The 24,546-nt window shown below is 39.1% G+C and overlaps 1 protein-coding gene across 1 annotated transcript; it reads left to right on the top strand.

Moving 5' to 3' along the window:
• Positions 1-6,333: 6,333 nt before the first annotated feature.
• Positions 6,334-18,496, top strand: GKN1 (gastrokine 1; the record flags this gene model as incomplete). The annotated part of the gene is given in 7 exon segments (XM_082642395.1): positions 6,334-6,465; positions 15,299-15,352; positions 15,441-15,575; positions 16,534-16,644; positions 17,569-17,613; positions 17,618-17,714; positions 18,402-18,496. Coding segments are annotated over 7 exon segments (669 nt in total).
• Between the last annotated feature and the right edge of the window lie 6,050 nt (positions 18,497-24,546).

Here is a 24,546-nt window from a genome sequence, read left to right on the forward strand (position 1 = left end):
AACTTTCCTCTCCAGGATTGCTACCTGGTGGTCCCCAAATGGCAGACGCATCTCCTGGCATCAGCATCATGTCCACATTGAGAGGAGGACAATAGGAAAGGACAAAGGGCAGAGTTGCATGACACCTGAGTCTGTCCCTCTTCTTCCTGGAAGCCCCATTTAGCAGACTTCCACTTAGATCTCACTGACCAGAAGTGAGGATTTATGGCACCCATAGACCAATCATAGGCTAAGGAAACTGACATTACCTTCTTTCCTTAAGGGAAATAAGATTTAGCTCTGGCTTTCTTAACCTAAATGCTACTGGCATTTGGGGTCAGAAAATTCTTCGCTGTGGTGACGTCCTGTGCGTTGTAGAATGTTTAGCAGCATCCTTGACCTCTCTCTACCCACTACATTCCAGTAGCACCCCTTCCAGCTGTGACAATGTCTCCAAACACTGTGAAATGTCTCCAGAGGAGAAAAGAAAAGACCATACTCCAATTGAAAAACCACTGATTTAGACCAAGCATTACTGAAGACTTGGAACTAAAGTAAGGAATATATCCCTAAAAATAAGTTTTTTTTTAACAGCTACTTAAACAAACTGAGGTTCTGGCTGGAAGGAAACAGGTGGATAGGGAATGGAAATTAAGTAGTCAGTGGATTTTTTTGCTATAGAAAATTAGGAAATTCTGATTAACAATAGATGAGGAGGAGAAGTGGCCAAGATGGTGGAGTAAGAAGACCCTGTGCTCACCTCCTCCCACAGGCATCCCCCAAATTAAAACTATTTACAGAGCAACTATTAATGAGAATGACCTGAACACTAGTAGAAAAGATCTTCTACTAAAGATATAAAGAAGGGACTACAACAAGATGGGTAGGAAGGACAGATGAGGTAGAGTCAAGACCCATACCCCAGGTAGGTGACCCACAAGAGGAGGATAATCACAATTGCAGAGCAAGTGGTCCAAACCTCACATCGGGCTCCCCAGCCCAGAGGTCCTGCACTGGGAGGATGAGACCCCAGAATACCCAGCTTTGAAGGCCAATGGGGCTTGCATTTGGGAAAGCCTGAGGGATGTACGGAACAGAGACTCCTTTCTTAAAGGGTGCACACAAAATATCGCACATTCCAAAACCCAGTAATTTGAAAGAAGCCTAGGTCAGATGCACTTTTTGACCTTGGAGAAATCCTTGGAGAGGCAGGAGGCAACTGAGACTCACCCTGTGGACATAGGTGCTGCCAATAGCCATTTCTGGGAGCTTGTTCTCCCACAGGGGCACTGGAGCTGGCAAACACCAGTTTCAAGTCCTTCTTCTAGCCTGTTAATGTTGGGATCAGGCCTCACTCACTAGCAGTCCAAGACTCCACAGTCCACCAGCCATGTGGGGACAGAGCCCCATCAACCAGAGGTCTAGCACAAGCCAAAGGCACCCCCACTAGCAGGCCAGCAATAGCCCTGGAGCCCCCAGGCAGCCACTGCCAGTCATGCTAGGGGCCAATTTCATCCACCAATAGCTGTCAACCTCTGCACTAGGCAGGGCCTGGCATCCAACAAGTATGCGGGCAGGACCCACCTACCAGTGTGCCCACGGTAGTCAACCCCACCACAAGAGAGGGGCCCACACAGCCCATATAGAGGACACCCCTAGAGCATATAGCTCTGGTCACCAGAAGGGAGTGTGCTGTGAACCCCATAAGATGTCTCCTACATATCACTTCACCAATATAGGGAAACATAACCAACCGACCTAATACATAGAAGTAAAACTAGAGAATCCAGCAAGATGAGGTGACAAAGGAATATGTTCCAGATGAAGAAATGAGATAAAACCCCAGCCGAAGAACTAAGCAAAGTGGAGATAAGCAGTTCTACCTGATAAAGAGTACAAGGTAATGATCATAAAGATGCTCAATGAATAAACAACCTAACCTACCATCTAAAGGAATTAGAAAAAGAAGAACAAACAAAGCCTAAAGTCAGCAGAAGGAAGGAAATAATAACGATCAGAGAGGAAATAAAATAGATACCAAAAAAACAATAGAAAACATCAATGAAATCAAGAGCCCGTTTTTTAAATAAGATTTTAAAAAATGATAAACCTTTAGCCAGGCTCATCAATGAAAAACGAGAGGACCCAGATAAACAAAATAAAAAATGAAAAAGGAGAAACAGCAAGCAATATAAAAAAATCATAAGAGAATACTATGAACAATTATATACCAACAAATTGGACAACCTAGAAGAAATGGACAAATTTCTAGAAACATACCACCTTCCAAGACTGAATCAGGAAGAAATAGCCAATCTGAACAGACAAAATCACCAGTTTTGCAGGGGCTGGGAATGAGGGGTAAGGTCACATATAAAGGGCACAAGGAATATTTTTGGGGGTAATGGCAATGTTCTATATTGATTGTGCTGGTGGTTTCATGACTGCATGCATTTGTCAAAACTTATAGAAATAAGGATAAATATTCTATATATTTATAAATTATATTTCAATAAACCTGATTAGGAAAATAATATTCATTAAGTGTAAAAAATAAGCAACATTTAAAACAAATTGAAAACTGAGGGAAATATTTTCCACATACATGAGGGACAAATGATAATATTCTCAACTTATGAAATGTTTTACAAATCCACAGGGAATAAAGGGAGTAAAATGAATACATGTAACACATGTCTTTAATGGACAAAGATATGATTAGAGGGAACAAAATAATAGGAGATGGTTATGAGGTAACCATATCTGACACATCTTGCCTGGATTTGAATTGTCTAGGTTTTCCAGTTACTCACTGTGTATTCTTTGGCAAATTATTTAACCTCTCTGTGCCTTAATATCTGTAAAGAAAGGGTAATAAAATGGCTCCTCACAGGGTTACTGTGAAGATTAAATGAAGGTACACATAGAAAGCACTTAGAAGAGTAGCTGACACAGTAGGTGCTCAATAAATGTTATCTAATTTTATGGTCACTATTTATTATTCATAAGACATTCAATTTTGTTAGTTATTAAGAAATTGCAAACCAATTATTTAATAAGAAACCATTTATTTCCTTCAGTGAGCATAAGGTGAAAAAAGGTCCATCTTCTCCACAAAACCTCCGTAATTACTCCAGCTTAAAGAGCTCACACTCCTCTGAATGTTTTGTCTCTACTGCTCATTTGGAGAAGCTTCAAAACATAAAAGAAACAATACAGGCTCCTGGATTACATGAAAATATTATTCCATTTTTTAACTGCCATGTGACCATGGACAAGTTGAAAAGCCTGTCAGTAAGAAAATGGCCATCAGAGAGGAAATGAGCTCTCACCAGATTATGGATCTGTTGGACTTCCCAGCCACTAGAACTATGAGAAATAAATATGTATTGTTTATAATCCACTAAGTCTGTGTCATTTTGTTATAGCATCCTGAATGCCTAAGACAATCAGAGAAGGAATAAATGAATGTAAAATAAAATCTTTTTTTTCTTATTCTTAATTGATTTAATAGATAACTGTTCAAATATAATGATAAACTATTGATTTTTGGGCGGTAATGATGTGTCAGTGTAGGTTCATCAACTGTTAACAAATGTACATTCTGGTGTTGATTTGATGAGGGAGGCTATGCATGTGAGGGCAAGGAATGTAGGATATCTGTACCTTCCACTCAATTTTGATGCTAACTTAAAACTTCTCTTAAAAAAAACTGTCAGAAAAACAAGGCAAAAAAGAAGGAAAGAAAAAATAAACAAATGTAACAAATACAAAATAGTTAGACATGTTAAATATTAATCCAACTATATCAATAATTACTTTAAGTATGAATGATCTAAATATACCAAGTAAAAAAGAGATTGTCAGAGTGGATCAGAAAAACAAGACCCAACTATATGTTATATTCAAGAAACTCACTTTAAATACACAGACACAGATTATATATAAAAGTAGGTTAAAGTAAAGGGGTAAAGAAAGTTAACTATCTAACACTAATTTTTAAAAGTTAGAGTACCTATATGAATTTTAGATAAAGCAGACTTCAGAACCAAAAACAATTATGAGGGATAAAGAGGGGCATAGCATCATGATAAAGCAGTCAGTTCTTTGGGAATATATAACAATACTTAACACCCATGCACCTAACAAGAGCATCAAAATACATGAGGTAAAAAACATACAACTACGGGCTTCCCAGGTGGCGCAGTGGTTGGGAATCCACTTGCCAGTGCAGGTGACGTGGGTTCGAGCCCCGGTCTGAGGGGATCCCACGTGCTGCGGAGCAGCTGGGCCTGTGCGCCACAGCTGCTGAGCCTGTGTTCTGGAGCCCATGAGGCACAACTACTGAGCCCACGTGCCGCCACTACTGAAGCCCATGCACCCAGAGCCCGTGCTCCACAGCAAGAGAAGCCACTGCAATGAGAAGCCCGCGCACCAGGACAAAGAGTAACCCCGGCTCGCCGCAACTGGAGAAAGCCCGCGCACAGCGACGAAGACCCATTGCAGCCAAAAATAAATAAATTAATTAAATTAATTTTAAAAAAACCATACAACTACAATGAGAAATAGAGAAACATTATTCTAGCTGGAAACTTTGAGTAATTGGTAGATCAAACTGGCATAAAATCAGTAAGCATACTGGTGCTGAACTGAACAACAGCATCAGTCGACTTGATCTAATTGGCACATAGAATACTTCTTTCAGCAACAGCAAAATACACATTCTTCTCAAGGTCATATGGAACATTCAACAAGGTAGACCACATTCTGGGCCATAAAACACACCTTAAGAGTTTAAAGGAATAGATATCATACAAAGTATGTTCTCAGACCACAATGAAATTAAGTTAGAAATCAATAGCAGAAAGACAACTGGAAAATCCCAAATGCACTTGAAGACAAAATAACACTTCTATATAATGCATGGATCAAAGAAGTCTCAAAAGAAATTAAAAGGAAATAACCTAAAAAGCAACAGTGATTATTTCTGCAGGGTAAAATATGTGTCACTATTTTCTTTAATAATTTCCATGTTTTCTACAATTTCCTATAATTTACTTTTATGATCAGGAAAAAGGGTTTTTATTATTTCTTAAATGAAATATTGAAAAGGTAGAATTTATAGGCTCTGGTGACCAATTGTGGAGGAGGAAGGGGGTGAGAAATCAGAGTTGAGGATAGCTGAGGATATCTTGATTGGCTGTTAGAAATGCCACTAAACTAAACAGAAGTTATAGAAAAACAGTGTGACTGGGGACTCATGAAAATAGTTTGGTTTGAAGTCTATGTGATTTTGAAACATGATTATCAAATACATCTAATACAGGGGTCCCCAACCCCCAGGCCACAAACTGGTACCAGTCTGTGGCCTATTAGGAACCAGGACACACAGCAGGAGGTGAGCGGCGGGTGAGCCAGTGAGTTTCATCTGTATTTACAGCCACTGCCCATCACTTGCATTACTACCAGAGCTCCGCCTTCTGTCAGATCAGTGGCACCATTGGATTCTCATAGGGGCGTGAACCCTACTGTGAACTCTGCATGCAAGGAATCTAGGTTGTGCACTCCTTATGAGAATCTAACGCCTGATGATCTAAGGTGGACCTGAGGCGGTGATGCTGGGGAGCGGCTGCAAATACAGATTATTATTAGCAGAGAGGTTTGACTGCACAGAGACCATAATAAATCAGTTGCTTGCAGACTCATATCAAAACCTTATCAGTGGGGCTTCCCTGGTGGCACAGTGCTTGAGAGTCCGCCTGCTGATGCAGGGGACACAGGTTCGTGCCCCAGTCTGGGAAGATCCCACATGTCGCAGAGCAGCTGGGCCTGTGAGCCATGGCCGCTGAGCCTGCGCGTCCGGAGCCTGTGCTCCGCAACAGGAGAGGCCACAACTGTGATAGGCCCGAGTACCGCAAAAAAAAAAAAAAAAAAAAAACACTATCAGTGAGTGGCTTCTGAAAACAAGCTCGGAGCTCCCACTGATTCTGCATTATGGTGAGTTGTCTAATTACTTCATTATATATTACAATGTAATAATAATAGAAATAAAGTGCATAATAAATGTAATGTGCTTGAATCAACCCAAAACCATCCTCCCCCACCCCACCCCCCAGTCCGTGGAAAAATTGTCTTCCGCTAAACCAGTCCCTGGTGCCAAAATGGTTGAGGACTGCTAATCTAATATATACAGTGGTAAAATAAAGTCTGAAGCTTGGTAAGGTTTGATCTGCTTTTCCATCATGTAGGGGCAGCTCAAGCATTCAGAATAGAAGAGGTCTTCCAGCAAGAATGAGACAGGTAATGAGAGAAGAGGATCAAGCATAGACTCCAACGGCAGCCCTAAAGGGACGGATGGAAGAAGAGAGGCAAGCAATTGTTCAGGTGGTAGCAGGAGCAGTTGAAGTAGAAATGGGTGAAAGCGGTGTCACAGAAATTAAGCCAGGAGAGAATGTCAAGAAAAGAAGAGACTATCATCGTCAGAAAGTAAAGAGAAGTCAAATCATGAGTACTGAAAGGATACCAGCATATCAGAGATTTCAGGGTTAGGCTCCTTGCCTGGTTCACTTTGAATCCCAGCACTACCAGTTACCCTTCAGACTTGAAGCCAAATTTCAATGGGTTGAGCTAGGACTGGGAGGTGAGGATGTGGACTTGGAGAAGTGACATGATCCTTTTAAGAGATGTAAAGGGAAGGGAAGTTCTAAAGTCTCTGTTTATGAGGAAGGTAGAGTTAAGGGAAGGTTTTCATGTTTATTTTTGGCTTGTTTTTTTAGTACTGGGGAGATTTGCCCATACAAACCAAAAAAGAAGCAGCAAACCAACAGGAAGATATTAAAGGTTGAGAAAAAGGACAGCTATCTGATGGAGGAAGGTGGGCATTGGAGGTGGAGATATTGTTCTTGAAAACTGTTAAGGGCACATTTCTCCAAAATGAGAAAGAATGAAGAATGGGTGAAGATAGTGATCAGTAGATGAAGGAATGCCAGTTCAAGAAGCCCGATACCAGGGCTTCCCTGGTGGCGCAGTGGTTAAGAATCAGTCTGCCAATGCAGGGGACATGGGTTTGAACCCTGGTCTGGGAAGATCCCACTCAGCACAACCAAGAATAAGTAAATAAATAAATTTATAAAAATAAAAAAATGAAGCCTGATACCATTTATGTTCCTGGTACAGTAGGCAGGGTAGGAGTGATGTCGAGGACTTGAATAGGTTGGCAAAATATTTTGAACATTTGCTGAAAGGGAGAAGGAAAAAGCTTGCTAGAGATAAGGAAAGCTGAATTCCACTGAGACTATTACAGGCCCCAGGAGAATTATTTTTTAGTTTAAATTCTTTTCTTTTTTTTACCTCCCATCCAAGAAGAGAGAGGAAATTGTTTGGCTTTTTCTAGATTTGAGGAAAGTGGCCAAAATTAGGAGAATCCTTTTTGTACATGAATTTAGGTTGAAATCATCCTTGATTGATTGAGCCCTAATCACATGGCAAAAACTATGCTAGACACATGGAATATGAGTTCTGTCTCAGCAGGCTAATAGCCTAATACACATCCAAGACCCAAGACGTCCATCCCACATCATCTACACACACATTCAATCTATTTTAGAGTGAGACATGAAATTCTACACAGTAAATAGTATCTACATTTCTAAAATATGCATACCTGCTTAAATAACTCCCTGAATACGTGCCTTCATGAAGAGATCAAATCAAATTTAAAGGTGTGTCCAAAAAAAATGAGTGATTGCTTTTTTAGAGAAACACTCATGGTCACCAACTAAAATATTATTTTACTGGGAGGAGCTCAAGGATATTGGAACATATCAGTTTGGGAAAGAGTTAAGAGCGTTCACACATGCAGGGAAGTAGGAGATTGGCATACCTGAGCTCAGAGGCCAGGGAGGAAGAGAAGTGCCATGTGGCTATTGGTGGAGATTAAATCCCTAGAATAGCTTGAGCTTAGTGTGTAGCAAATTGTCGGTTCTTGAGAAGTGGAATAATTCTGACTCAACTTTTCTTTATCTAATTGTGATTAAATGGGATATTTCATAACCATAAAGGTGAATCTGAGAGTCCTAAGAACATTATAAGGTGGTCCTCACAGCCACTGAACGCGCCCCTGCAGTTCACACCACCTGGCTCTGCAGCTCCCCTAGGCTGACGCTTCATCCCTAGGTGTCTATACGGCGTGTGCCACAGGTCCCAACCAAAGGTCCACTTTCTGCATGAAACCTCCATAACTACTCCAGTTTAAAGAGCTCACACTCCTCTGAATGTTTTGTCTCTACTGCTCATTTGGAGAAGCTTCAAGTCATGAAAGAAAGAGTGCAGGCTCCTGGATTACATGAAAACATTATTCCATTTTTAACTGCCATGTGACCTTGGACAAGTTGGAAAGCCTCCCAGAACCTTCCTCTTACCTTACTTTGATATATCCATGTTATGTGCATGCCTTGTCTCCTATCAGAGATAGCTACTTAATCTGTGAAGCCCAGGGCAAAATGAAAATATGGGACCCCTTGTTCAAAAAACAGAAAAAAAACGTTTTCCTTTCTTCCATAGTTTCTCTCTTTCTCTCAACCTACGATGGTGTTTTTGACTTGCTATTTAATATCACACTCCCTTGCTCATGGGGATGCTTGCAAGGTAATTCCAAATCCTCAAAGGCACACAGAGCCCCCCACTGTGACTCAGCATGCAGGTGTACGTGTCTGACCTTGATCTTTCCTGCATCTGCACCCAGACCCCACAGTGGAGGTAGAGGAGTTGGTTGGGGAGAGCACACCCAAGGAGGTGGGACCACACATGAGCCACAACTCCAAGCCCCCAGGGCATGCTGCATTGTCCCATTGGACTTTACTTACAAAACACAAATTCAGAAATATAACTAATAAGACTTTCAAGTTGGCAACTTTAAAGTCTTAAGTATGAGGCTGTCTTCTGAGTATGAGTCCTGGGTAACTACATTGATCACATGTCCAAAAAGCCAGCCCTGCCCTCAGACAGATTTCAGGGTCTTGGAGCATTAGTCCTTGTTGTTTTATATCTTTGAATCTTCTGTAGCACTTGTGCTTACTACATTAGCTGGAACATAGTTAATTTCTGTTAATTGATTACTTTTCAATATGAGAAAATGAGTAAAGAATTGTAGGCCAGAACAGCAAATGAAAAAATTTCCCTGGCCTGGATGAGGGGAGTTGGTTCCTTATTTAAATGCAGTGGGACCTCTGAAGAAAAATTACACTCCAGAATAAGTCCGAATGGATATGTTTTATTAAGCATTTCCAGGAATTGGAGACTGCAGAAGTGGGTAGGAAGAGTATATAATTGAATAAACATGGAGTTCAAAATTCCCTGAAGTACCTCTGAGGATCCAACATTTTCCTCTGAGGATGTGTTCTTTCAGACGTGAACAGATTACACACTTGTGTATATTTTCTATCTGGGTTGCAGAAAAGCAAACCAGTTCAGATCAGTCACTCTGCAGAAAACTCAATGATTCACAAAACCATGCTTCATTGTTGAGTCTTAGGGCAAGTCCTTTACTTTGGCCTCTTCTGCCAGGGAAGCCATGGGGATAGTTCAATGTGGGGACCACGGGGTCCTCACAAGATCTGGGCTCCAGGTGTGGCCTTCACAGCTGTAGCACTTTGGTCCTCACCGCTTAGAATCTGATTTTCATCTTCCAGTGTTCAGTTCAGTCCTTCCCAAGCCTCATTGCTATGGCTGAAGGACCACAGCATCAGCATGAGCTTTCACACCACTTTCTCTAAATTGCTTCAAAATGAACAATGAACAAGGAATGTGTTATTAGTTCTGAATTAGCTCTAAGATAATTATAAAGTAACATGTTACTCTCATTTTGTGATTTCTATTCCTTACGTGGGCATATTTTCTCCAATTCCTTTTCAGAATGAAAGTACTTAACCAGGTTCGATTATTCTTCATAGTGATGAAAAATGAACTTCTTAGTCAATATTCTCTTTATCTCTACTTTCATGTATTTTATAGAAATGATGTCATCACTCAGCAGACATTCTTTTAGCAAGATGCTTCCAAACTCTGTTTACAACACTCTAACACTCAAGGTTAACAACCGATCAGAGGTATAATATATCTCTGGTTGCCTCTGAGGGGACCCAGAAGGTTTGGCAGATGCAATTGGACAGCAACAGAAAGGCAGGGTTATATATATTTTGGAAGGCAATGGTCCCGAAGGAAATAACAAAAAGAGAAGGCTTTGTGATGTCATAAGAAAGAGCTTCTTCCACGTTGCTGTAATTTGAAAAGAATTTCTCTCTTATACGAAAAAAACAACTATGTAATAAGCATGGATTTTCTGAAATTAGAAGCTTTCTAGCAATAATTATTAAACTGTTATTCTACATGTTCTTATTGCTATCTTATCAGATGTGTCATTCCTGGCCACAAATACATATGGAAGATATGATAGGAGTACCCCTCTGCCACAAGCTCTGAAAGCTGTAGCCACAGGGACAGTAACTAGAGTCTTAGCTGCAGACTAGTAAACTTAGACCCTGGGACAGGGCAGAAGTTCTCTTCCCCAACTCCCCACCACCAGGTGACAAAGTGTGTTCAGATCTCACAATGAACCACCTGATTTGGGACCATCACAAACTGGTGCTCAGCAAGACAACAGAGGCAGAGAGACTGAGACAGAATCTCTGCATGAAGGGGCTTCCATACTCCAGCAAAGAAATTATAGAGTGAAGTGAAACAATTGACAAAGGATTCATCTCCAAGATTTACAAGCAGCTCATGCAGCTCAATATCAAAAAAACAAACAACCCAATCCAAAAAGGGGCAGAAGACCTAAATAGACATTTCTCCAAAGAAGACATACAGATGGCCAAGAGGCACATGAAAGAATGCTCAACATCACTAATCATTAGAGAAATGCAAATCAGAACTACAATGAGGTATCACCTCACACTGGTCAGAATGGTCATCATCAAAATATCTACAAACAATAAATACTGGAGAGGGTGTGGAGAAAAAGGAACCCTCTTGCACTGCTGGTGGGAATGTAAATTGATACAGCCACTATGGAGAACAGTATGGAGGTTCCTTAAAAAACTAAAAATAGAACTACCATATGACCCAGCAATCCCACTATGGGGCATATACCCTGAGAAAACCATAATTCAAAAAGAGTCATGTACCACAATATTCATTGCAGCTCTGTTTACAATAGCCAGGACATGGAAGCAACCTAAGTGTCCATCGACAGATGAATGGATAAAGAAGATGTGGCACATACATACAATGGAATATTACTCAGCCATAAAAGGAAACGAAATTGAGTTATTTGTAGTGAGGTGGATGGACCTAGAGTCTGTCATACAGAGTGAAGTAAGTCAGAAAGAGAAAAACAGATACTGTATGCTAACACATATATATGGAATCTAAAAAACAAAGAAAAAAAATGGTTCTGAAGGACCTAGGGGCAGGACAGGAATAAAGATGCAGATGTAGAGAGTGGACTTGAGGACACGGGGAGGGGGAAGGGTAAGCTGGGACGAAGTGAGAGAGTGGCATGGACTTACATATACTACCAAATGTAAAATAGATAGCTAGTGGGAAGCAGCCGCATAGCACAGGGAGATCGGCTCTGTGCTTTGTGACCACCTAGAGGGGTGGGATAGGGAGGGTGGGAGGGAGGCTCAAGAGGGAGGGGATATGGGGATATATGTATATGTATAGCTGATTCAGTTTGCTATACAGAAGAAACTAACACAACATTGTAAAGCAATTATACTCCAATAAATATGTTAAAAAAAAAAAAAGAAAGAAAGGAAACCTCTTCACAGATAGCTGCCCTCCATCCCAGGCTTAGTGATCTTTTGCAGCTAAAGAGCAAGTTTGGAAGAGATTAGTGGGCACTTTAAAAACATAAACAAAATCTTACCACAGCTACACTAATCCACTCATGCCAACATTCTGAAAGAGATGTGGGTAGTTAATCAAGCTTTACAACCATGTAACCCTATCCTGTGATTCCAAGCCATGCATATATGGATAATCATGGGCTCAGGAAGGTTTCCAAAGGGGAAATTTATAGATCAGTGATTCATGAGATACAGTTTTTCTCCTCAGCAATTTGATTTACTAGCTTCCATTTGTAAGAGAGAGCAGGAAAAAAATTGAAACTTTAATTCACCTCCAAGATTGTTTTGAGCATTTACTTGTTTGCCCAAGTGACAAGATCTACTCTGTGCTTCTGATGAAAACATTTTTTTAAATTATTTTAACATCATTTCTGAAAACTAAATTATCTAGAAATAAATAAGAGGACAGGGATTCCTTTTATAGCTCAAGGAAAAAAAAGAAAAAAGTTTCCCCCTTGGATATTGAGAAGACATGATGGAGGCAGTGGTATGTGAGTTGGGCCTTGAAAAATAAATAGCAATTACCAATTAGAGAAAGGCAAGGGGTTGGCACTCCAGGGTGAAGGAACTACATGTGCGAAGGCATAGAGGCATGAACCATCCTGAATATTCCCACCAAAGTGGAACCGTGGTGTAGCTGGAATATAGGTTTATACAGTGACAGATACAACTGTGGAGACTTTGGAAACATTATAAAGGACCCTCTGTGCCATTCCAGTGAGCTTGAAGTTTATCTTGTAGGCTGCCAGTGAAAGTTGCTAAGCATGGTAGAGTCAGTTTATTTATATATGTATTCTTAAAAAGACAACCTTAGGTAAAATGTGGGGGAAATGCACTGGAATATGAGAGACTGATGACCAGAATGATCAATTACACGACTGCTGTAAAAGTCCAGGTGAATGAAGCTGTGGGCAAAGCCAGAGTTGAGCGTCAATTCTGACTGAGATGAAATGACAAGGTTTAGTAACTAACTGGATGGTTAGAAAAAAGACCAAAGAGAGCCCCAGATTTTCTAACTAGATGTATGGTCCTATCATCCAAAGAGCTCAGGATTGCAGAGAAGGTTATAGGTTTTGTGGGAATAGCTAATAGAACATGTTTAGCCTAAGCAAAAGCAACACAGTGGCTTGGTTAAAGGTACGAAGAGGAAACCATTCCACATTCTCACAGGAGCTGCTATCTACAAGGCCCACAGTTTCTTGCCTTGTTTGATTTTAGGGATGGTTCTTTTTCTGAATCTGAGTAATATCAATATATAAAATACCCACACCCACAGCTTCAGTTGGAACAGAAGTTATCATAAATCATACTGAGTTTGTTTTGATATTTTCAACTTTGACAAACGGTGAGTCAGATCAACTCCATGTCAAAATGCCTTGCTAACCAGATGGATATTCCAAAAGGCTTCCTGGTACAGAAGAACATAGCACAGATATGGAAAATGGAGAAAGATAAGTCTTGGACCCCACCTGTTCACACCTAGCTTGAGTAAAGCTGGTCAAGTACAAATATGAGAAGACTTTTTTTCTGAGTCCATGCCTGCCTTCTCCCTGGCTTCATTGCTTTGGTGAAGTCAAAATGAAGTTCACAGTGAGTAGATATTTCCTTTTGAATTTATTCCCTTATAACTGGAGACTGTTAATATTCTGAGCTAAGGGGGTCTGCTTCTTATGACAATATCACTGTAATGCAAAATTTTGTAAAAATAATAATAATAATCTATTTTCTTTTCATGGAATCATGGCATCTATAAGCGTCTCTATAGAGAAGGATAGTTATACTGGGATTGGTCAGCTGCCTGAGCATCTTATACTATGCTATCTTTAAAAAATTACTTTCCAGATCGCCTGATTCAGGTTTGGGCACAGAGCAAGCAGTCTCTAGCCCTAGAAAATGTCTGACTTTTCATACCTTCTTAAATTCCCTTTTTGACCAAAACTTCTGAGTATGTTCAGGCAAGATAAAAAGCTTATTAACAAAACAAAGTGGTGAGAGACTTACTGTCACATTCTCCCCTGTGAAATGGATCTCTAAGTAAGAAAGTTCTACCTTGGACCCTGTCTGTAGCCATTTATTCATGAAAACACTTGAAACATGAAGCTAGTGCAACATCTCACTTGTGGTTCCATGTAAAAGGCTGAAGAGTGTAGCAAATGGACCACAAAATTCTGCCAAAGTAACTGGTGGTGCTGTGTGTCTCATAACAGGATGCAAAAGGGCTAGAGTCAGGTAAATATTTTCATGTTTTGACATACTAAACATTAAAATATATTACAGCAGACTCTGCTTCATAATGGAGTTGCAAGTGTGAAATAATTTTCTAGAAATAAGTTTTATTTTTATGTTTTGGTTTTTTGGCCACGAGACATGTGGGATCTTAGCTCCCCAACCAGGGATCAAACCCTCACCCCCTGCATTGGAAGGCGAAGTCTTAACCACTGGACCACCAGGGAAGTCCCTAGAAATAAGTTCTACTAATAGGAAGGTTAAAAAAAAAAAAAAAAAGAGCTCCAGACACAGGTCAGATCTGGTTTCTCTTCTGGTTCTGCCTTGAACAAAAGGTACACCTTTGGCCAAGTCACTCAACTTCTGAAGTTCAGTTTCCTCATCTGTGAAAGGATTATGTTGTACTAATAGGTCTCTAAAATTTCTTCCACCTCTGAATTTTTTTAACCTCCTTCTTAAACTATCAGGGGAAACATCAAACCAATTTTTTAAATTACCTTGAATTACTAGTGCAGTTCTCAAACCATTTTGTTCCAGGCGAAGGAAATGAAGATAAGCACCTAGAATCATGCACCCTGCATAAAGCTCTGTGTTCTGAGAACAAGCGCTGTGTACTCAATGACACATGACTACATCAGGTGTCCTGGGACAGTGATTGACTTCCCTTCTGCTAAGCACATTTGACAGCCAGACACCCCATCCTTGGCTTCTCATCATTCATATCCAATCTGCTTACTAATCCATTACTTTAAAACAATTTTTAAATAAAAAGACTACTGCTATTAGGGGTCTAGGAAGAGAAGAAACATTCAGGTCAATAAATAGGAAAATTAAATTAAATCATTTTCAGATGTGGTTCTCAGAACTTAAAACCATTTTCATACCATATATGCTATTCATTTTCAACTTTATTTTTCAATATACTGACACTTCATCAGTATTTCATAAGACCTACATTAAAAATTCTAAAACAATCAACATAATTACTTATAATTAACCTACAATTCAACATTATCATTAAAACTTCCAATGGTTAAAAAAATAGAAGACCAAAGAAGAAGAAAAGACAGAGCACTCAATAGAGTGGTAAAGTTAGTAAGTATTTTTATAAGCTTAGATAAAGAAAGAAGACGAGGCCATCGTTTTGCCATTTAACAGTAGACCAATGTTATTTGTGATTTCAGATTGTCTTTGCTGGACTTGTTGGCATCTTTCTGACTCCTGCCCTTGCTAACTATGTAAGTCTCATTTTTTAAAGTGTGTTACCAAAATGCATTTGCAAAGAAATGTGGTATTAAATCAAAGTCCATTTCTTGTAAATTTCAGAATATCAATGTCAACGACAACAACAGTGGTGGAAGTGGGCAGCAGTCAGTGAGTGTCAACAAAGAACATAATGTGGTCAATGTTGACAATAACAATGGATGGGACTCGTGGAATTCCCTGTGGGATTATGAATCTGTAGGTAGCCCACATGCAATTTCTGTTCTTTGCAAAATGGCATTTCTTTTTAATGACAACAAAAATTGCCTGCTAACCATAAAAAATTTTAAATGATGTAAATTCTAACTGCACATAAGCACAGAGTTATAAGCAAAAATGCCTATTTGGCTCACCCAGTTTCACTCCCTAGATATAATTGCTGTTAATAAGTTTCTCACAGTAAGTTAAAATTCATGCCAGTGTGAATAGTAATTAGGATCCACTATGCTGTGAGGCTATAAGACAAATATGACATCTTTTGCCTTACCTGCAGAAACCCTCAATAAAGACAAAAGACCTTCATAATATTACTATTGCCAAAGCACAATCTATCTCACCCTATTGTCAATTTCCTTCTAAAAAGACAGAAATTGACATTTCATCTGTAACTCAAAAAGACCAAAGGAAATGTAAATGACAATATTAATGAGGAAGAGAGTAAAAACAAAACAAAACAAAACAAAAAAACAGTTGTTTCTTGTTAGAACACCCAGCTCAGCAATTACCAGCTCTATATTTAACAAACTTTGTACTTTAGAAAAGCCAACCCCTTATAGTTTCAGTTTTATCATCTGGTCAAATAGAAAACGAATTCCTGTCTTACCTGCCTCCTTGAAATGTTGTGAAGATCAAAGGAGATTAAAATATGATAGTATTTAAAATTTTATTTCAGCAGAACAAACATATGTTGAAAGACTCTTCCCAGGCTAGAACCTGAAGCAAGTTCAACACTCAGTCTCTCCCTCAAAGGGTTTGTGGTCTATCCTTACAAATGTTAGCAATAAATATGATTGCAAAACAAGGTCAGATCCAGCACTTTTATCCCAGTTCATCGTGATCTCAGAGTTCCATTTCCCTCTGCTGGTGAAACTAATTTCTGATGAGAAAAGCACCTTGGAGAACATAACTCCTTACCATCTACCATCTTCTTTAATAGGGCTTTGCTGTAACCAGGATCTTTAACAAGAAGTCATGCATTGTGCACAAAATGAACAAGGCAGGCATGCCCTCTCTTCAAGCCCTTGAAACACTGGTCAAGGAAAAGAAGGTAAAAATAAAAGTCTTTTTATTTTTACTCAGGGAAGTCTTATGATTTCCAATAAATAATGAGAAGGTCACAGTTGTTCCCTCTTGACCACAGTATGTTGCTCTGTGGAGCAAAAAAGGGAAAGGGGAATTGGTAATTGCCTGAGGAGAGATAGCTGCCACCACACTCAAATGCTGTAGCTCATACCTGCCTCCACAGAAGCTGATCAAAACACCTCACCTTTACTGTTAGGGGAGCAAAGCTCTGCTCACACCAGTGGGAGCCCTCAGTACTTCAAGGACTTTTTTCTGCAGGAGTAGGTTAGGGTTATTTGATGTAGCAAATAAAAATATAGGATACCCAGTTAAGTTTGAATTTCAAATAAACAATGGATAATTTTTAGCATAAGCATGTCCTATGCAATATTTGGGACATACTTATACTTACAAATGATCTGTTATTTATCTGAAATTAAAATTTAACTGGGTGTCCTGTATTTTATCTGGCAACCCTAGTTGGGGTAGGAGGGGAGAGGGCATCTATCATTCTTTAAAATGTCAGCTTGAGTTTATATCCCTATAACTGATAAGTGGGTAACTTTCACTGACAGTGTAGAGAAAATAAACTGCATTCTCAGAAACTGATTATCATATAAATCAATCCAAGAAATATAAGATGACCAAATAAGGTTCAACCTTCAGAATAAATTTACCCTCAGACTTCTGTTTATATGAAAAGCTGGGGTTTCAAACCAGCTAAATCCCTTGGGACACTACAAAATTCTGAGATATACAGGGCTGGAATTGGTCCTTCTTCATTCTGATTATGGAAAAGTTATAGCCAAGCAATACCCCCTTGTTGACCTTGAACCCAACCCCCCACCCAACAAACCACTGGGCTTAGCACTCCTCTCTCCTCCTTTCCACCTGTCTTGTGCACACTCAGCTTCAGGGTAAAGGACTAGGGGAACCACCTCCCAAGAGCCTGATATACACTCAAACCTGACAAAGTCAACAACCTGGACCAGTTTGGAAAACCCATCGTTGCCATGTGTAAGGGGATTCCAACATACATGGCTGAAGAGATTCAAGGTGAGTAGCCTCTCTACTGTGCACTCCAAGATAATGCTGGTGGGATTGTCAGACTGTTTTCCGGGCATGTCCACAGAGGACACCAATTACTCTAGAGATGGTAATCAAGGTTAACACTTCTGTAGCGCTTGCTTTGTGCCACGCGCTATTCTATGTGCTTTAAGTGTGTTAACTCATTTGCTCCTGACCGCAATTTTATGTGATAGGCTTTATTGTTATTCTCACTTTCTGATGAGGAAACAGGCACAGAGAGAGGTCACAAAACCCTTTCCTGGGTCAATCCTAAGCATTTTGGCTCTGGATTCTGTGCTTTTAACCACCCTGAAATATTTCCTTTCAAGGGTGAATCTAGAGTAAACTCAAGACATATTCAAAGAAATGCATGAATCACTAAATGAAAGGAGAATGCCAATAGACTCTATTGGCTTTTTATAGCTCAAACAATCACAATTCTGGGCATTCAAAGAATAATTTACATAAAAACAAAGAGTTCACACGGGAACCTAACATAACAGCAACTTTCCAGATTTCTGAATTGATTGATTTAATCTTGATAGCTAGCTAGCTAAATCTTGAAATTACTGCAGAGCTAGTTTGAAAACTGTGTGACATTCCTTGCCTCTATCCCCTAAAAAAACAGGTCCTTGAAAAGGCATTGATATTGGTTTCTTCTTTTCTTTTTATCAGACGCAAGCCAGAATTTACACATAGGAAAATGCTTCAGTATTGATACACTCCAGATTCTGAACATTTCCTTCTGTGGAGGAACAGTGGAGAACTAAAAAAAAAAAAAAAAAGTTGCTGTGGGTTTAGCCATCAGAATATTCTATGCAGAAAAATATGGGTCCTAAGGGTTTTTAATCATGTCATTCTGAAATGTTTTCTCCTAGTCCTTTAAGTGTCAATAAACCTATTTAGCACAGAGTTCAATTTACCATAAAATTCTTTATGATTTCTATTTGGAAAAAAATGCAATGTGGTGGCAGCAAGTTGTCAAAGTGCATTAGACCCAGCCATTAGCCTATACTCAGGATGTGTCCCTTATAAAGAACCCCTTTAGCTGCTTCAGATACTACTAACCACAGCTCTGGGAATAGTTCCAAGATCATCCAACTACCATGAAGACAGCTCTATAATTGATGTGCACAGTAACGTTTTAAATCAGCGAGGGCAGAAATCCACTCAAAGTAGCTTGAGCCAGAAAAGGGGAGGAGGTGTATTACAAGGATATTGGAATATCTAAAATACTCTTAGGGCAAGAAAAGCAGCTGGTATCAAAAAGACTGAAAACAGGAACTATATTGGCACCAAGACTCAAGTCTCCTTCTCTCTCCCTGAAGCCACATATTAGCTCTTCTCTGCTCCTCTTAAATTCAGCTTCCCTCTTCTTTCCATCTTGATGACGTTTACTGTATTCATGGCAGAAGATGGCCAAACCAAAATGTGAGCCTCATCTCCCATGTTTATGTGTCTTTCCAGCTCACGAGGTCAAGTCTAATACTTTTGAATCCAAATTCCAATTTTTCTTCACCCTGTATGGTTCAAGAGCCCACAACCTCTACTCTTTGATGGCCGGGGGAGTGAAGTCACATGGTACACATACAGCATTGGGGTTTCCACTGAAGGAGAATGATCTCAGAGAAAACAGATATGCCTAATGTTGTGTATTCCAGTATGAAACTACAGTTCATTTTTAAAAACTACTCCCATATATATATTTTTAAAATCCTGGATAGCATAAAAGAATAGATATGTAATCCATTCCCATGTCTTCATATAAGGTATCCCTAAATAACCTTAACAAACAAAACTAAAGGCATTGAGTCCCACCATTTCGAAAAATGCCAATATTTACCAGTCCTTATAGGGAAAAATTATCATTTTCTTTATCCTGAGGCAATTGCACTGCTGTTCATAAGAAGTATACTACCAGCAGAGTAGAACTTCCAAAATATCCTGAAGCCATGAGATGTGGAAACCTGTCCAAAACTCATCAAAGATCAAGATCTTAGATACTGCCCTCTTATGAGTGAGAAAGAAAGAAAACCATGACTCACCAACTGGACACAATGTCATTTAGCTGACTTCTGGGAAGCAGTGAATCCCATGTTTCTTAGAAGAATTGTCACATCACTATTTCAGGATAAGAAATTAAATTCACAAAAGACCCTGAATAGTCAAAGCAATCTTGAGAAAGAAAAACTGAGTTGGAGGAATCAGGCTCACTAACTTCAGACTATACTACAAAGCTACAGTAATCAAGACAGTATGGTACTGGCACAAAAACTGAAATATAGATCAATGGAACAGGATAGAAAGCTCAGAGATAAACCCACACACATATGGTCACCTTATTTTTGATAAAGGAGGAAAGAATATACGATGGAGAAAAGACAGCCTCTTCAATAAGTGCTGCTGGGAAAACTGGACAACTAAATGTAAAAGCATGAAATTAGAATACTTTCTAACACCATACACAAAAATAAACTCAAAATGGATTAAAGACCTAAATGTAAGGCCAGATACTATAAAACTCTTACAGGAAAACATAGGCAGAACATTCTATGACATATATCACAGCAAGATCCTTTCTGACCCACATCCTAGAGGAGTGGAAATAAAAACAAAAATAAACAAATGGGACCTAATGAAACTTAAAAGCTTTTGCACAGCAAAGGAAACCATAAACAAGATGAAAAGACAACCCTTAGAATGGGAGAAAATATTTGCAAATGAAGCAACTGACAAAGGATTAATCTCCAAAATATACAAGCAGCTCATGCAGCTCAATATCAAAAAAACAAACAACCCAATCCAAAAATGGGCAGAAGACCTAAATAGACATTTCTCCAAAGAAGACATACAGATTGCCAACAAACACATGAAAGGATGCTCAACATCACTAATCATTAGAGAAATGCAAATCAAAGCTACAATGAGCTATCACCTCACACCGGTAAGAATGGCCATCATCAAAAAAATACAAACAATAAATGCTGGAGAGGGTGTGGAGAAAAGGGAACCCTCTTGCACTGTTGGTGAGAATGTAAATTGATACAGCCACTATGGAGAAGAGTATGGAGGTTCCTTAAAAAACTAAAAATAGAACTACCATATGACCCAGCAGTCCCACTACTGGGCATATATACCGTGAGAAAACCATAATTCAAAAAGAGTCATGTACCACAATGTTCATTGCAGCTCTATTTACAACAGCCAGGACATGGAAGCAACCTAAGTGTCCATCAACAGATGAATGGATAAAGAAGATGTGGCACATATATACAATGGAATATTACTCAGCCATAGAAAGAAATGAAATTGAGTTATTTGTAGTGAGGTGGATGGACCTAGAGTCTGTCATACAGAGTGAAGTAAGTCAGAAAGAGAAAAACAAATACTGTATGCTAACACATATATATGGAATCAAAAAAAAAAAAGGGTTCTGAAGAACCTAGGGGCAGGACAGGAATAAAGATGCAGACGAACAGAATGGACTTGAGGACGTGGGAAGGGGGAAGGGTAAGCTGGAACGAAGTGAGAGAGTGGCATGGACATATATACACTACCAAATGTAAAATAGATAGCTAGTGGGAAGCAGCCGCATAGCACAGGGAGATCAGCTCAGGGCTTTGTGACCACCTAGAGGGGTGGGATAGGGAGGGTGGGAGGAGATATGGGGATGTATGTATATGTATAGCTGATTCACTTTGTTATAAAGCAGAAACTAACACACCATTGTGAAGCAATTATATTCCAATAAAGATGTTAAAAATATATAAATAAATATTTTGAAAAATTAAAAAATAAAAGAAATTAAATTCACTAGGAAGATATACAAATTCTAGATTATATACAACTATCAAAATATATGAAAGTAAAATTGTAAGAATTTCAGGAGAATTTAACCATCTCACTATAGTATTGAAGATTTTAGCACGTATTTCTCAATAACTTACAGATGTAACAGTTAAGGAGAAAAAATGAATGCAATTAACAAGCTTATTTTGATGAAGATATACATAACACTGCAGAATACATATTCTTCTTAAGCATGTATGGGACAGGTACAAATACTGATCACATGCTGAGGCATAAATCAGATCTCAAAAACATTCAAATGATTTGTGTCAAAAAGAACACATTTTGGGCTTCCCTGGTGGTGCAGTGGTTGGGAGTCCGCCTACCGATGCAGGGAACACGGGTTCGTACCGTGGTCCGGGAAGATCCTACATGCCATGGAGCGACTGGGCCCGTGAGCCATGGCTGCTGAGCCTGCGCGTCCGGAGCCTGTGCTCCGCAAGGGGAGAGGCCGTGGCAGTGAGAGGCCTGTGTACCGCAAAAAAAAAAAACAAAAAAACCCCCCAAAAAACCCACATTTTTCTGACCTCTAATTAAAATAGTGTAATTATTCCCCTCCGAATAAAACAAGATGGTCTCATTTGTTCTGAAATTAGGCAGCATACTTCTAAATAACACGTGAGCCAAAGAAAAATTCATGATGAAAAGTAGAATGTATTTAGAACAGTACAATAATGAAAGTGCTGCATATCAAAACCTTGTGAGCAGCAGCTATAACAACTTGTTTTAAATGTTCATTTTACAAAAGAAGAAAGGCTAAAAATTGAGTCAAGCATTCAACTTTAAAAATAAGGGAAAAGCATAAAATATCCAAAATAAGTAGAAGGAAAGAAATAATATGGAGAGTATCAGAAGTAAATACCATAGAAAACAAGTATACACTAGTAAAGCTCAACAAAGCCAAAAACTGGTTCTTTGGAAAGGCATAAAATTGACAGGCTTTAGGTAAAACTGACCAGAAATAAGAGAAATTAAAAGCAATACTAGTAATAAAAATGATGCTAAGCTAGGGGACTTCCCTGGTAGAGCAGTGGTTAAGAATCTGCCTGCCAATGCAGGGTACATGAGTTTGAGCCCTGGTCTGGGACGATCCCACATGCCATGGAGCAAATAAGCCCATGAGCCACAACTACTGAGCCTGCACTCTAGAGCCCGTGAGCCACAACTACTGAAGCCCACGTGCCTAGAGTCCATGCCCCACAACAAGAGAAGCCACCGCAATGAGAAGCCCTCACACCACAGCGAAGAGTAGCCCCCACTCACTCCAACTAGAGAAAGACCGTGCACAGCAACGAAGACCCAACGCAGCCAGAAAAAAAAAAAAAAAAGATACTAAGCTACAAATGCCACAAATATTAAGATGTCAGTAAAATGATATTGTGAACGACATTATATAGATAACTTTGAAAGCTTGGGTAAATTGAATATCTAAAAACCTAACCTACCAAGGCTCACTCAAGAAGAAATATAAAACCTGAATAATTATAACCAGTAAAGGAATTAGTTACAATGTTGAAAAACTTCACACAAGAAAATTCCAGGCCAAGATGGTTTCTATGTTGAGGTTTTACAAACATTGAAAATATAGATTATTCTAATCTTATAAAACTATTCAAATGTATGGGGGTAGGGGGAGAAGCACTCTCCAATTCACTTCATGAGAAAACAATTTGCTTGATTCCAAAACCTGGCAGGTATGAGGAAGGAGATTACAGGGCAATCTCTGTCATAGAAACAGATGCAAAACGCCTCAACAAAACGATAGCAGACCTATTGAGCAAAGTGTAGAAAAGATAAGACAGCATGACTATGTGGGATTTTTCCTAGCAATGCCAGTTGGTTTGATATTAGGAAATCAATCATGTAGTTTGCCACATTAAAAGATCAAAAGACAACAAACTTATGATGTATCTCAATAGTAGCAAAATTACCTAATAGAGTTGAATATTCATTCACAATAAACAAGCAATTCTTAGGAAATTTGGAATTAAAAGAAATTTCATTAAATAGACTAAGACCACCTAAAACTTCATTAAACAGACTATAAGCATCATGTAAAACAGTGAAAGCATTTCCATTAAAACAAGAAACAAAACAAGATGCCTGCCATAACAACTTCTGGAAATATTGTGCTGAAAGTAAGTAAAGTAAGAAAAAGAAATATTAAATATAAAGATTAGAAGGAAAGAAAAGAAGAAAAAACTATCATTATGCCCAGATGCCATGGTTTTCTGTGTAAAAAATACAAATCTATAGATAAGTTATGGGAGTCAGAGTATTTAGAAAAGTTTCTGAATACAAAAATAACCAACAAATATGAATTGCATTTCAATATGTCAGCAGCAAACATATAGAAACTTAATTTTTTAAATAACATGCATAATAGCAGCAAGAGATATGACATATCTAGGAAAAATTGTTTAATTTATTTAAGAATATTTCTTAAGTATCTGCTACATGCATAGCACTATTGCACACACTTGAAATTCATCAGCAAATAAAAATGAAAAGATCCTTGCTTCATGCAGCGAAAATATTAGTTACAGGAGGCAAAAATAAATGACAAATACATTCAACAAACAGACAAATATGTAATTAAATAGGATATTTGGTAGGATAGTTTTGTGTACTATTAATTAATAAGATATAAAATGAGAAGTGCTGGGCTTCCCTGGTGGCGCAGTGGTTGAGAGTCTGCCTGCCGATGCAGGGGACACAGGTTTGTGCCCCGGTCCAGGAGGATCCCACGTGCCGCGGAGCGGCTGGGCCCATGAGCCATGGCCGCTGAGCCTGCGTGTTCGGAGCCTGTGCTCCGCAACGGGAGAGGCCACAACAGTGAGAGGCCTGCGTACCGCAAAAAGTAAAAAATAAAAAAGAGAAATGCTAAGGGAAAACTGCAGAGCAGTGTAAGAGGAATCAAGAATGCCAGGAGAGAAGAGGCAGTTTGTAATTTTTAATAAGGATTTAGGAT

The sequence above is a fragment of the Mesoplodon mirus genome (genome assembly GCF_964341445.2).
Source record: "Mesoplodon mirus genome assembly, chromosome: 14".
Lineage (NCBI taxonomy): Eukaryota > Metazoa > Chordata > Mammalia > Artiodactyla > Ziphiidae > Mesoplodon > Mesoplodon mirus.